The 15443-nt window shown below is 42.6% G+C and overlaps 1 protein-coding gene across 4 annotated transcripts in view; it reads left to right on the top strand.

Annotated features, from left to right (window-relative positions):
• The first annotated feature begins 380 nt into the window (after positions 1-380).
• kcnn2 (potassium calcium-activated channel subfamily N member 2) overlaps positions 381-15443 on the top strand; it is a 39265-nt gene continuing 24202 nt past the window's right edge. The window contains exons 1-4 of one of the 4 annotated variants that reach the window (XM_035389927.1): positions 381-1568; positions 2151-2246; positions 10846-11264; positions 11958-12099. In XM_035389927.1, the coding sequence (XP_035245818.1) occupies positions 1182-1568; positions 2151-2246; positions 10846-11264; positions 11958-12099 (1044 nt within the window). In that variant the 5' untranslated portion in view covers positions 381-1181. The remainder of the gene's footprint in view (positions 1569-2150; positions 2247-10845; positions 11265-11957; positions 12100-15443) is intronic. The other 3 variants (XM_035389929.1, XM_035389928.1, XM_035389930.1) reach the window with 3 other exon arrangements.

Here is a 15443-nt window from a genome sequence, read left to right as displayed (position 1 = left end):
CACGTTTTTCATTCTCGTCTCTTGAAGTGTTGCCTCGCGACTGCGGAACTCGCATTGCAGATCTCTGTTTGGTTCAGTAAGCATCGTATCAATACGTGCTTACAGCGCTTCACAGCACACACAGAACACTGTTCACCAACGTTTTTTTATTCAAATGCAAAACACCCATATTTTATCCATGAATATTTAATTTATTAGGATGATAACGCACTGTAAAACAGTCAAGCATATCAATACACGAAAAGAGGTTTAATTCCATAGGACTCTAGGTAATGTATAGAATAGGTATAGATGCACTATAGGTGCAGGTAATGTATACAAAATACAAAAAAATGATACGTCCTCCATCATTGGCAAATAGTTTTATACAAATAGCCTACCGTGGAATATTATGATTATGACCATCAACAGCAGCACTAATAATAATAATAATACCAAACAGGTAATAATGGTGGGGAGACTTACGATTTCGATAGCTAGATAGATAGATAGATAGATAGATAGATAGATAGATAGATAGATAGATAGATAGATATTTTCTTTTTTATCAGTCTTCATCCCGTGTTAAAAGCAATTGAGAATATTTCTGCTTGCTAGGTCGGTACCTCTGAATATTTTAAACGATGTCGCAATCTCTTCACTGAAGTAGACGTCAAGCCATTTGTTTGGGTAGGTCAGACCAATCGGACGCATTGCTTGGATTCTATGGGAGCCGAAAAGGATCTAACATCGCCTGAAAACGATCCCTCCATGCGGATCACAACGCAATTGGCTTTCTTCATAGACCTCTGCAGCTTTAAAACACCGACCATGGAAGCATCGTTGCAGTTGCGGTACGATGTCTGTGAGCGGCAGGTTCAGCAGTGTACGGGCAGCGGCAATGCTGCGGTCTGAGGCGGTCTAATCAGTAGGCTACTGCACCTGCAGTAACTGTAGCCTATGCTATGCAAGAACAGACTTCATTTATTTTAAACTTGGTCTATCTTAGCCGGAACTTCATGGATGTCATCCACATCGCATACAAATTAAGCTTGTCCGGTCAGCGTTGGCGAGTTTACGGCTTCTAGCCATGATTGTTCACCCAGGCAGTATCTTCATTATTATAAGCCGTGCCACCGCTGTCGGCGGCAGGACAGTCCGACCAGCAGCCGAGGAGAGGTGTTTAGCGAAATAGCCCAGCTATGGCTAGCTGCAGATTCAACGGAGGTGTGATGCGGCCGCTTAGTAACTTCAGCTCCTCTCGCAGAAACCTGCACGAGTTTGATTTAGAGTCGCAGCCCTTACAACCAGTATCTACCACAGATACGTCCGAAATCGTGGTTTCTAAGCCGGATCATAACTCAACTAACCTCATGCCTCACGCGTCAGTCGAAGGAGGGGGAGGATGTAACAGTAGTGGAAACAAATCGGGTAAAAAGAAAAATCAGAACATTGGGCAAAAGCTTGGACACAGAAGAGCCTTATTTGAAAAAAGAAAACGCCTGAGTGATTATGCATTGATCTTCGGAATGTTTGGAATCGTCGTTATGGTTATTGAAACAGAACTCTCTTGGGGAGCCTATGGAAAGGTGCGTGACCGAATTTAGGGATTTGAAGTTCTGCATGTAGTAAACTGTATATTGGTCGCAGCGAAATAAAAATTATTGTTTTATAATTGCGATTAATATCAAGGAGTATCACGTGTGTCGTTGAAGGTACCGGTCTAGATTAACTAGAGAACAGTTTAAAAAGTCATGTGAACAATCTACATGCATAAACATACATGTTCGTTTGGCGTCAAGTAACTATAACTTTTTAATGTGCCGCATGTGTAAATATGTTATCAGTACTGGATCAAGTAGCTACCGTACTTTAAATTGTGCTAATTTGGTAAGGTGTTTAAAAACGACTTCGGGTTCATATGGACTCATTTTGTATTTGCTGTAATTAGACGTGCTATTTACTGGAAGACCAAATTCACAATAAAAATGAATAGTGAAAGTAACTACTTTTGACGTCTTGCAGTTCAGACATCTATGCTTGTAAATGTTCCGATTCAGGGAAATTATTCATTACCACTAGTCGCTATGGTTTGTAGATTGGCTTCGTCTGAACCCTTTTCAAAATGCCGCGTTGACACCAGTCTTTTTTTGTTTTCTTTTTTCCCTCAGGAGTCTCTTTATTCATTAGCTCTCAAATGCCTGATAAGCCTTTCTACCCTCATCCTGCTTGGCTTGATTATTATATACCATGCAAGGGAAATTCAGGTACGTCTATACTGTGCTACTGGCTTCATAATAATTAATATTATGATTAGTATTATCATTATGTTTGCTGTTCTGACATCCAGTCTACTGGTACAAGAAGCGATAAAGCCTTTTGCTTTTACGTTATTTGATATACATTTAAAATATTAAACATGCAGTAGCTATCGCCGTTTTCAAGGTAGGTTAGGTTTGGGTTCGATTTCTTACCCGATTTGTCCCAGTTGGTACATATGGCACTAATCCCAGTCTTATGGCCTTGAACGGAGATATTATTTAGAATGTCAAAACATTTCTGTAGTAAGACTTCAGGCTTTGAATTGATATTTTAATGGGGATAATAAAATCCATTAGTGAAGAGGGTTGACTTGTGTTGGTAGAACAAGGGGGCATAGGTAAAATTAGTTATATAGGCATTGTGTACTGATGCAAGTGCAGGTATTTTTCCCCCACACAGTGAATCACTCATGCATGCAAGAGATTTCCAGGTCATGTAGAAGTAGTAGAGATTATTGGTCTTTTCTAGACGAGGCTTAACACAGTGCTAGATGAATTAAACTTTTCTTTTCAAATTGATTTTATATTATCTTCTGTTTCTATAAATGGCTTAGGAGTGTATTCTGACTTGACATGCACCAGCAAAAGTAAAATGTTTTCTCCTATGCAGAATGACTTCTGTCTTAGATACACATATTCTGCCATGTGGTGCTTAAACTACCACGTCAGTGATTCACCCCTGGAGTAAAGTTTAATTTAATTTTTTAAATTTAATAATAAACTGTAATTTTATTGAAAAAAATGGCTGTAATATACAGTGTTATGCTCATTTGCATCTTGGATTTGAATCTTATTTCCATTTGAGCCCCCAGGCGGCACGTTGTGGAAGCTGGAAAAAGGAGCATGTAGATGTGACGTGCCTCTATTGGCTATCAACAGCAATATTCCCAGAACAAGGACAAATGGCACATTTTCTGAAAGGAAAAAAAATACCACATAATAGTTATCATAGGATTCTTAATATACAGTTAATTTGGCATGGTGATTATTATTATTATTATTATTATTATTATTATTATTGTTGTTGTTGTTGTTGTTGTTATTATGTGTTAAATGTTGTAAAACATTACAAAGCGGTTTCTAATTGAACATTGCTTGGACAGTTTTAATAGGTGTGTATCTGCTCAATACTACCTCAATACTGTACTCATGAAGAGAGTGAGCTGTCACTGCTCACTTCTGTACACTGATAGGTCAGCCTGCCCTGATTTTTCATGTGACTGGGCTTGTGGTCTGCACTGGCCCACGACCCCATCGCGCTGGTGTAACGGACTGTCGCACGCTTTCCAGCTCGGTGCTTTCTGGCCCTCTGGGCTGCCGTTGCTTACTGCATATTTAATCAGCCAGGTGTAATATTGCCAGCGAGTGATGTGTTGTTGGGTTTACTGCTTAGTGATTCAACCAACGTCTAACGCGCAGGATGCTTTTTAAATGAGCGTGTTGGCCGTGAGTGTTCTTAACAGATGAGAAACCGAGACAGGGAAATTAAATCCCCGTTCGGCTATTACAGTTAGCATGACATTTGTAGCAGTGAGTAATGGCTCTATAAAGGAAAAATACAACTGAGTGGGAACCCCAGGCGGGGTTCCTCCGTGGGTGTGTGTGTCAGGACCCGCTAATTTGATTCTGTTCGGTGCTGCACCAGAACGTGTGAGTGTAATAGGACTGGCCTTATATTTACCTCCATCCAAGCTCTGTATCTTCAGAGTGAGTGAGATCTCACAGGGTGGAGGATATAAGGTGGAAAATGTTAGTTTGCAAGGCTATAGAGAATGCTTTGTAAGATCAACTCAGATTTTTCTCCACTGGGGGACTTACTGGACATACACTGATTGTTGCAATATATATATACATAGAAACTGTGTTTAAAAAAAAAAAACTATTTACATGAATAGAATATATTTTGTGCCACTTAATCAATGCAATGATTTTAGCACCCTGGTTTAAAATATAATTAATATACAAACTACAATATAATTTAATCTGTATATGAAATGGAAGATTGCATACATTTTTAAATACTTTTCCTCCGTTCAGCTGACGCAAGTCTGGCGAATTTAAACCTCACCCCCGAGAGCACAGCCTATTTAAACTCTGCCCTCCAGATCCCAAACTGTTCAGACCATTTAAACCCCACCCAAACTCAGCCCAAACAGCACAGACCATTTTAACCCCAACCAGCCTGATCCCAAACAGTACAGACCATTTAAACCCCACCCAAACTCAGCCCAAACAGCACAGACCATTTAAACCACATCCAGTCTCAGCCCAAACAGCACAGACCATTTCAACCCCAACCAGCCTGATCCCAAACAAGTACAGACCATTTAAACCCCACCCAACCTCAGCCCAAACAGCACAGACCATTTCAACCCCAACCAGCCTGATCCCAAACAGTACAGACCATTTAAACCCCACCCAACCTCAGCCCAAACAGCACAGACCATTTAAACCACACCCAATCTCAGCCCAAAAAGCACAGACCATTTCAACCCCAACCAGCCTGATCCCAAACAGTACAGACCATTTAAACCCCACCCAACCTCAGCCCAAACAGCACAGACCATTTAAACCACACCCAGTCTCAGCCCAAACAGCACAGACCATTTCAACTGCAACCAGCCTGATCCCAAACAGTACAGACCATTTAAACCCCACCTAACCTCAGCCCAAACAGCACAGACCATTTAAACCCCACTCAACCTCAGCCCAAACAGTACAGACCATTTAAACCCCACCCAACCTCAGCCCAAACAGCACAGACCATTTCAACCCCAACCAGCCTGATCCCAAACAGTACAGACCATTTAAATCCCACCCAACCTCAGCCCAAACAGCACAGACCATTTAAACCCCAACCAGCCTGATCCCAAACAGTACAGACCATTTAAACCCCACCCAACCTCAGCGCAAACAGCACAGACCATTTAAACCCCACCCAACCTCAGCCCAAACAGCACAGACCATTTAAACCCCACCCAACCTCAGCCCAAACAGCACAGACCATTGAAACCTCACCCAGCCTGTTCCCAAATAGCACAGACCTTATTGAGACCTGACTAAAACTGAGCTTGAGATCTACTATAACACTGCCTTTGGTTTTCTTATCTATTCTGATATGAGTGGAAGGCACTCACATCGAAAAGGCCAACGGAAAATCCAAATGTCATCCAACATCACAGTCAGAGATAACAATTGAACAGAATTATTCAAGAGTGAGCCTCATTACAGCCAACATACAAACCCAGGCAACCCACTCCAATTAAAGTGCATAACAGAGATGGTTTTGCAAGCATGAATCCAGCACACAGAAAATTCTAGCCTTAACATATGGGGTGAGGGCGGGTTTAGGTGGAGATTGCAATCCTGGACCGTGGGGAAGGGCATCACATAGATCTGGCAAAAGATTTCTTGAGGGAGTGTGAGAGCACGAGATTGAAGGTGAAAGTGTCAGAGTTGGCAACCCTGGATAACTTGCTAGTTTGCTGTGCTCCAGGTGTTTCAGAAACTTCCGCAATTCAGCTAGCTTTCCAGTGATACAGCTTAACTGTATTTCTAATAAGCAAGCTAGCTATCATTGCCTGTTTCTGTATATAGTAGATACAGTACATTGTAAGTGTACTGTATCTACAGTAGCAACAGTGTTCCTTCCTCTTCCTACTCGTAGCAGTAATGCAACAGAAGGATTTCACTTCAAAACTGCAACTTTATATGAATTAACATGACGTACAAGTTACATCTGTCCCATTTCATGTAGGACAGACTCAAAACCAAACCTAAGGCGTAGATGCTAAAATAGGTCCAACCTTGAGACATAGAAGCTAAAATAGGGCCAACCTGATCTTAACCTGAGGCAGGGATGTTAATTGAGCCCAAACCTAATCCTGCCAAACCCTGTTAACATTAGCCTGCTCCCACCAGAGTCTGAAGCATAGATGACCTGATCCAAACCCTAGGCACAGATGATGAAGTTGGCCCAATCCAAACTCAACATATTGTGCCCAGCCCATTGGACTCGGGTTGGGTAGCAGACCTATATTCAGCTAGCTGGATGACTGTGTCTTTTGTTCCTGTGGTCACAGCACTTCCAAAGGTCACAGTGGCTCTAGCACTTCCACAGGTCACAGTGGCTCTAGCACTTCCACAGGTCACAGTGGTTCTAGCACTTCCACAGGTCACAGTGGTTCTAGCACTTCCCCAGGTCACAGTGGTTCTAGCACTTCCCCAGGTCACAGTGGTTCTAGCACTTCCCCAGGTCACAGTGGTTCTAGCGCTTCCCCAGGTCACAGTGGTTCTAGCACTTCCCCAGGTCACAGTGTCTCTAGCACTTCCTCAGGTCACAGTGGTTCTAGCACTTCCCCAGGTCACAGTGGTTCTAGAACTTCCCCAGGTCACAGTGTCTCTCAGCACTTCCCCAGGTCACAGTGGTTCTAGCACTTCCCCAGGTCACAGTGTCTCTAGCACTTCCTCAGGTCACAGTGGTTCTAGCATTTCCCCAGGTCACAGTGGTTCTAGAACTTCCCCAGGTCACAGTGTCTCTAGCACTTCCCCAGGTCACAGTGGTTCTAGCACTTCCCCAGGTCACAGTGTCTCTCAGCACTTACCCAAGTCACAGTGTCTCTCAGCACTTACCCAAGTCACAGTGTCTCTCAGCCCTTTCCAAGTCACAGTGTCTCTCAGCCCTTATCCAAGTCACAGTGTCTCTCAGCACTTATCCAAGTCACAGTGTCTCTCAGCACTTACCCAAGTCACAGTGTCTCTCAGCACTTACCCAAGTCACAGTGTCTCTCAGCCCTTTCCAAGTCACAGTGTCTCTCAGCACTTATCCAAGTTACAGTGTCTCTCAGCACTTATCTAAGTCACAGTGTCTCTCAGCACTTACCCAAGTCACGGTCACTACTTCAAGCATAGCATCTAATTTTTCTTGACTATATGCTTGTTGCAGGGACTCTCCTTTTACTGCCTCACCACAGTGAGGTAATGACCTTGGCTTTGCCCATTGCTGTGGTGTTGCGGATGTCAGGAGTAAGAGCTGTTCTCCCCCACATTAGCATACATGCGTGGACGGGTCTGTTCGTGGGCTCAGGCTCGGCTGGAGGGTTAGGTGTTCCTCAGTAGCATCGGGTGCTTCTGAGGAGGGTCAGGTGTTGGGTTCATTAATTGATTCAGAACCCTTCTCTTCTTCCTGGTTCCTCTGTCACTATGTTCGTCATTCCTCCCTCAGTTTTCCCTTGTCTTATTTTGAGAGCTGGTTTATAAACAATCCTTCCCTCCTTCTTTCATAATTAAAAATAACTTTTGATAGGCAGAGATTTGATTGGCTGATGAAAGGGCTGCCAATATGAAAGCATTAATGTCTACAGACATGACTAATTTAGGTATGCTGGTAAAATCAACAAAAGTGAATAAAATTTCTGATAAACATCTGATGTCATTGCCTTTGTCCATAGAAAAAGCTGGTATTGATATGGTGCAACTGAAAATGATGGTTTTACCCCAACAGATGTTTGTAGTTTTTGCCTTGTGCTTTGTGGCCATGTCCTTTTAGGACACAGCTCTTCACCCTGAATCAACCTGAATCTCTTGCGCAATGAAACCACTTCTCCCTTAAATTTGCCAGCCTTTGGTTCCATCCGTCTTACTCTTGCCAGCAGCGAGCTTCCCGGTCACTCCTGCTGAACAGCAGCCCCGCAGCGCACGACATTCGGCCATTGGGATGGTGTTACCCGGGCGACGGACCGGGTGTTTGGCTTGTGCCAAACACAGCGATTTGCTTCCAGGCCAAAGAGCGAAACTGTAGTCTTGTCAGACCTCGAAATCATCCTCCGTAAGGTCTCCATAAGGACAGTGCTTAATTTGTAAATCGGGAGTTGGAAAGTGCCCATGTTAGAGAGGAGGGGTGTGGGGCATTCAGACAGGCAGCACTGTTCATTACTCTGTTCTTTGCTATCCAGTGACCCCCGCTGGTCAGTTGGGCGCCCGTGGACTGCATGCTAAAGCCGCGTGTGAACGGTCTTCCTCCAGCTCCACTCTGTGCTTAGCTATAGTCTGAGGTTTGAAAAGAAGCAGCTAGTGACCCCACGTGTTTTGGAGGAGAACTGCGGATGTCAACACTATCCTGAATCAGCAGTGGGGTTCGCACACATACGCAACCGTGGCTGCAGATGATTGGCCAAATTGGGGTGGATTGGGTATGCTCAGCCCCACATTGAGCTCCGAATTTATTTAAAATAAATACATTAAAAAAAAAAAAATTACTAGTCCAAGACTTCAGGTAAATTCCAGTTGTGAAATAATATTGGCCTGTCAGAACTGGCTTCATCATTCATCATAGTGGTTATATGGACAATTGCCTCATGCAAAAATTTCATTTGTTTCAATAAACATTTTTTATACCCATTTTTCTCAAATTGGCAAGAAAGACAAAAAAGTAAACAATTGGGTGTCAGTAAATGACAGTGCGGTATGCATATAGTGCCTGTGCATTTCTGCTCAATGGCCTATTTCTGATCTCCAGCAGTCAAACACACTTTTATGTGGCACATATTGTCTCTCTTCTTACAAGTTGTGTTTAAGAGTATTTTTGTTTTTTGATAAAATTCTGAAGGATGCAGATTGAAATTGTCGGCTGACAGTTGAAGCTTCAGGGCATAGTTTTTATTCAATCTTCAGCTATGCTTTTGCTTTAGTGCTTTATGCAGAATAAAGATGTGTCTGCCGAATAAAACTATCTATAAAACTTCCCATGAATGTAAACTCTGAATAAGAATATAACTTGATTGAAAAAATCAATGACGTTTAAACAAAGTATGCTATTATAGACTAACGTTTAAACCATTATCTTTGCTGGGTTGTTTGGTGGCTGGTTTCTACTAGCTCAAGGGATTTGACTGACTTCAATTCAATATTTAATCTGTGTAATGTGGAGATGGGATTATCTTGACACAGGCATTCAATCTCATTAGTAAATGAGGTAGGATGCTTTGCAGAATTAGAAATTAATGAGATTATTTATTTATGATATCAAAGCTGCCTAGTCGGAGACTGCATCACTGAATGCATTTAATCTTATCTAATACATTGTTAATAAGCAACTTGCTCATGGATAGTGTTGTTTTCAGATTCCATTCTAGAAAGTTGTCGGAAAGTGCCCCTGACTGACAGGTTACCTAGTTAACACTGTCTGAGGTGTTTTGGGCAATCAAACAATACAGCAATGTCTCGGTTGTACAGACTGCATGTACTCACAATATAATAAAGTGATATTATAATTTGGGATCTAACTTGGCCTAATGTTTAGATTTCTCCTACGAATGTTGGTTTCAAATGTCACATCAAAAGTAAAGAGCTCATATGAAACCGAAAAAAGTTGGTTATAAAGACTGCAGATAAACTAATATGATTTGGATGTAAAGGTTGCGGATAAACGGATAAACTGGTATAATTTGGTTGGAAAAGGTTGCAGATAAACTGGTATGATTTGGTTGGATAAGGTTGCAGATAAAGTGATATAAATTTCCCTTAACAAGAGTAGATCCCTTTTCAAACTCCCGTTGTTCAGTTGCTCCACCTTTACACTTGTGCTCACAAGTCATTAGCATGCATGTGAACACAGTATCTGGAGCTGAAATTGTGGAAGCACGCATTTGGAATGCTACAACACTGGGAATGTGTTCAATGGCGGCCATCTGTTTTGGGACAGAGCAATACAGTGTCTGTTCTGAAGCTGTGGTTTAACAGTTCGACTATCTGCCTGTATCAATTATTTATATGTTGTGAATATCAGTGGAATAGCCTGCCTCTGGCGAAAAGCTGTATACATGAACTCAGATTTACTTGGTTCAGAACCCATAATCTGATACAAACCCAGCATCCACAACCCACTCTCTTTACAGACGACACTCTCAGCATTTACGTTGAGTATTTCACTCTTTCATTAAAACTATTGTAAAACATACTGTTGCAGTTCCTTTTCCAAAGTAATTACAAACTTGCTTTTGGTTCATGTTGTTTTGTTTGTGTACACCACCGCCTGAATTAGCTTTAAGCCATTTGTATCTTTGTATTAGCAATTAGGGTCATTAGTATGATTTACATGTTCCCTCTTTCTCCACGATGGAGCAACAGGGATATGTAAATCATATTAATGACTCCACAGACTCTATGTGAATCACATCAGTTACCGTGGCGACTGTGAATCACGTCAGTGACTCTGCTGACGGTACGTGAATCACGTCAGATGCTCTGCTGACTGTGTGCGAATCATGTCAATTAGTGTGCTGACTATGTGAGTCACGTCAGTGGCTTTATTGATGTGCGGCCGGCTACCTGTGCGTGACAGCGGAAGAGAGGCTAACGAAAGCGGTGTGTAAATTAGCCACAGAGTACTCCGTCATTGCAAGAAGTGGTGATATGCAGGTTCTTGGCATGGCACGGACCTTGATCACTGTCACTGGCCATGTGATGTGAAGTTTGCCCAGTTTGCTTGTTTTATTTCACAGCGGTGGTTGGACTCTAGCGTCTTCTTCTTCCTCTGCATTCACAGTTATTCATGGTGGACAACGCCGCCGACGACTGGAGAATAGCCATGACGTACGAGAGGATCTTCTTCATCTGCCTGGAGATGTTGGTGTGCGCTATTCACCCGATCCCCGGGAACTACACTTTCACCTGGACGGCCCGCCTGGCCTTCTCCTACATCCCGTCCAAGACCGACGCCGACGTGGACATCATCCTCTCGATCCCCATGTTCCTCAGACTGTACCTCATCGCCAGGGTCATGCTCCTGCACAGCAAGCTCTTCACCGACGCCTCATCCAGGAGCATCGGGGCCCTGAACAAAATCAACTTCAACACCCGCTTCGTCATGAAGACACTGATGACCATTTGCCCGGGGACCGTGCTGCTGGTGTTCACCATTTCCCTGTGGATAATTGCCGCGTGGACCGTCCGAGCGTGCGAAAGGTAGGCGGGTCCACTTATCTACAGCAGGACTGCCCAACCCTGTTCCTGGAGATCTACTATCTCGTAGGTTTTCATTTCAGCCCTAATTTCGCAAGCCTGATTCTACTAATTAGGAGCTCGATGAGATCTCTAGCTGTTGAATGAGGGTGTGCTTTGTTAGGGTTGGAGTGAAACCCTACAGGACGGTAGATCTCCAAAAACAGGATTGGGTTCCCCTGATCTACAGCTTTGCACGTCACCTGCTGCTGCAGAACAGGGTTGGGTTTCGGCTCCACTGATTAAGTCCTTATTTAGTGGTCTTCAGAAATGAGCTGCCTGAATCCAGTCTGTAAGCATGTATACACAGACACGTGGTGCAAGTGACCGCTGCTCTTTAGTGATATTTTGTAGAAGGGCATGCAGGCACATTCCTTCTCTCTCTGCAGTCCAGCTGCATAGCTATCTCTCTGATCTGCTGTACCTTTGTAGCTGCCGCAGGCAGCCGAGAGGCATCCAACTTATCAAGCTGGGTTTTTGTGTTCAGTCTTTTTTTTCCCTCTCTCAAATGCATTGTTGAAAATAAACATACGTATTAAAAATACAGTATTCATAGCTCACAAATACCGTTTATTTTATCTGTGCTATGGATAGTGTGCAAGAAATGTTGTCATTATGGTGTAGTAGCTTGGTAAATGGCATCTGTGTGCGTTTCAGGTACCACGACAACACGGACATAACCAGCAACTTCCTCGGGGCCATGTGGTTGATTTCGATCACTTTTCTCACAATTGGTTATGGGGACATGGTGCCCAATACCTACTGTGGGAAAGGGGTTTGCCTCCTCACAGGCATTATGGTAAGTAGTACATATTTACCCACATTTTCACTCACACTCTCAATATTTTACTGCTTTAACGTTGTTAAGGTCTGTATGGAAACTGTGGAAATATTACTTTCAGGTTTCAGTTTGGTATTATTATAGACGTATCATTCTTGACTGTAATATACTGTAATATGGACAGACACTTCCAATGTTATGAAAAGTTATATTTATTGCTGTAAGAAGAATTCAGAATCACTGTGACACATTTTGGTACATGCGACATCTCATGAACCTCAGCATCAAGGTGCATGAAATTTAGCATGGTGCATGACCTTTCATCTTTGTAAACATTTCAGATCAAAAATTAATTCTAAAAAGCTCATTAAAAACTACAGCTATATCACAGGGATCTCAAACTTGCCATACAAACATTTTTGACCATTCCTATGACAGGTTGCTGATCAGACATGTGGCAATATTATGAGTTTTTTTTTTTTTAATTCGTTCGAAATTTAGAGTACACCACAGACATCTCAAACTACTGGGGGCCATCTCAATTTCAGCACTTCAGCCCAGATACGAAGCGGATCAGACATTCGGTGGCAGAACAGTACACTTGTCAAGCTCTAAAATCCCTCATATATCCTTCAAGTTGCTAGAGGTTCTCACATTAAAGAAAGATCTGTGTGGTGTTGTAGCAGAGCAAATTTGGTTGTGACTGATGGTAGTTAAATGGTACAGGTTTGGTACTGTGGTGCTGTGTGGCTGCTGTAGACATTTCCCTTTCAAAAACTGCAACAACCAGAACCATTATGACCAGTTTAAAACTTCAGGCCGAATCCAGCGAATAGGAAATCCCGGCTGGGGCCTTTCTGAGTGGAGTTTGCGTCTTCCCCCTGTGTCTGCGTGGGCTTCCTCCAGGTACTCCGGTTTCCTCCCGCAGTCCAGACGCAGGCAGGTTAGCTTAACTGGATAATCTAAATTTCCTGCTTTTCACCCAGGGCTTGCCGGGATAGTTTCCAGCACTAACCCTGACCAGAAATAAATGGGTTAAATAATGGGATGGGTGGATGTAGTTATTATTTATGTAATTTGTTTAATAGTAACATGTTACGCGATGAAACAATGGCCAACTGTGTATAAACTTTTGCTTCAGTTCAGTTTGTCCTTCCCTCAAGCCAAGTGTTATTTTTAGATCCCTCATTTTCACCCAAATTGCGATGACCAGTTATTGTCCCAATTATTATTCTAATTACACCACCGAATCATTTGTACTGATAAAGTAATTATCACTAATTAAACACAGGCCATGATTGACAGCAAGGTTTTTCATGTGACAGATGCTAAGTTCAGTCTGATTTTTTAGGACTCTACAGGGGACATTAGTTTTCGTTTGAAACTATGCAATGTACATCAAATTATAATGATTACATAAATGATAATAATAATTATACTAAAACAGGGCAGCCATGCGGTGCAGTTCATAGAGTGACGGACTCGGCATCCAATGTGTGAATTCCCCTGTGGGGCCTGTGGTTTGATTACCCACAAGGCCACTCTCTGCGCTGTGATCCCGTCTCTGTCTGCTACCCTCTCTACGTCCCCCCCCCCCCCCCCCCCCCCTCCTTTTTTATTGCTTTGTGGAGTGTTTAATACAAGGAGTTTTATGTTTTATTATTCCAGTCAAAGTAACCACTCAGGGTCAGGAGAAAGAGGGGATAGGGAGAGGCAGTAGTAGATAATGGTTGATATTATCACTTTTACAGATTATTTGTCTCTATCGGTTAAGAAGAGCATCTTTTTTTCACGAATAATTTTCTCCTGTAAATTGTGATATTTTTTGTGATTGTGATATTTATTTTCAGTAAAAACACTGACATAAGCAAATGTTCAGTCACTCAGAGACAGGATAATAATAATATCTCCTGCCCCCCGCCCCCATCCCTCCGTCCCCCCACCAGCCCCCCTGTCCACCCTGAGGACCTCAAGATTTATGAGCGTCTCTCCGTTATGAAACCTTTAACAGATACTGCCGAGTTCATCAGCTGCATATTTCCCCAGGTTAATATTCTCTTCTTCTGTGCCATTTATCCTTGTTGTGGACAGTTCCACATATACTGCATTCAAGGAAGAGAGAAACCCTCTCTTCGGATGAGAGCTTGCTGTATGTGGTGCCTCCCAATCCATCGCACTCGTCGTCTTTGCGGCGGCAAGACCAGCAAGCACAATACGTTTTGTTTGACACAGAGACAAACGCAATAATGACAGATTATTTCAAATTAGAGCAGAGGGAGATGTAGGTGCAGTTACCGAGAGCGGGGTAGACTGATCTGATTGTGATATCAGTCACATATACAGCTTACAAACACTCTGTTTCTGGGCCATGCGATGTCAGTGTGATGCATTCTCTGTATTTTTATTTTTTTTTTTACAACAAAAGCATTTTGTCTTGCAGGAGTATTATTGTAAGAAACTATATTGTGCTTTGGTATTGTTCTTATTTAGTTTTTTTTATTGTTGGAGATGATGCAGTTACCCGATTGGCACCGTTTTACACTGCAGCATCTCTCCGTCCTCTGGGGCCCTCTGCATGCTACAGCAGTTAAACCCCGGATCTCATTATCGCACTCTTCCTTCGTGTTTGGAACGGCCAATCGCACGTCCGCGCTCTAGACCCCGTGATGTCGATTTTTGGGAGAGCCCGTACGAGTGCGTGATCTCCTCGGAAGCGCGCGGTGTGTAACGCCTCTTTCTTACCACGCCGCGGCTCTCAAATCGAGCTCGCGCAGAAAAAAACGTTTCGCATGTGAGGCTTCTTCAAGTCAAAACAAAGCAAGGGAGACATTTTCTCTCTGGCTTCCTCTTCATCTTTATGAAACTGTGATCGGCGGTGCATTCTGGGAAATGAGGAAATAGGGACAGGATGGATCGCTGTTCATCTTGTGCTGAAATATCATTGTGATTTAAGGGGTTGAATGATTAATCCACGATGACAGCCTGCTTTTGCGCCTATACAGAGGAGGTGTTTTGTTTTTATGCTTGGTGATAGGATATCTTGAAAAGTTGTCAGTTGTATGGTGCGTCTTATGATTTTTTTCATGTTTGAAATTGATTTTCAAGTTTTTCTTACTCTTTAATAATTCTTTTTGATGTACTATTTAAATATTACATAATCACATACGGTTATGGGAACTCAAAACATTAACAAACAATTTCAGCCATCAAATTAACGAACAACCACATTAAATTGACAAACGGCTTCATTAAAACTAGTTGCGTGAAATTAACAAAAACACCACATCAGTTTGAAAAAACTAGAATAAACAAAACACCACATCAAAGCTTATAGCGTACAAATTGAATCATTTCCAAAATAA

Source organism: Anguilla anguilla, chromosome 14 (genome assembly GCF_013347855.1).
Source record: "Anguilla anguilla isolate fAngAng1 chromosome 14, fAngAng1.pri, whole genome shotgun sequence".
In the NCBI taxonomy this organism is placed as follows: Eukaryota; Metazoa; Chordata; class Actinopteri; order Anguilliformes; family Anguillidae; genus Anguilla; species Anguilla anguilla.
Note: the sequence above shows the minus strand (reverse complement) of the source record. Positions and strands in the feature narration are given on the sequence as shown.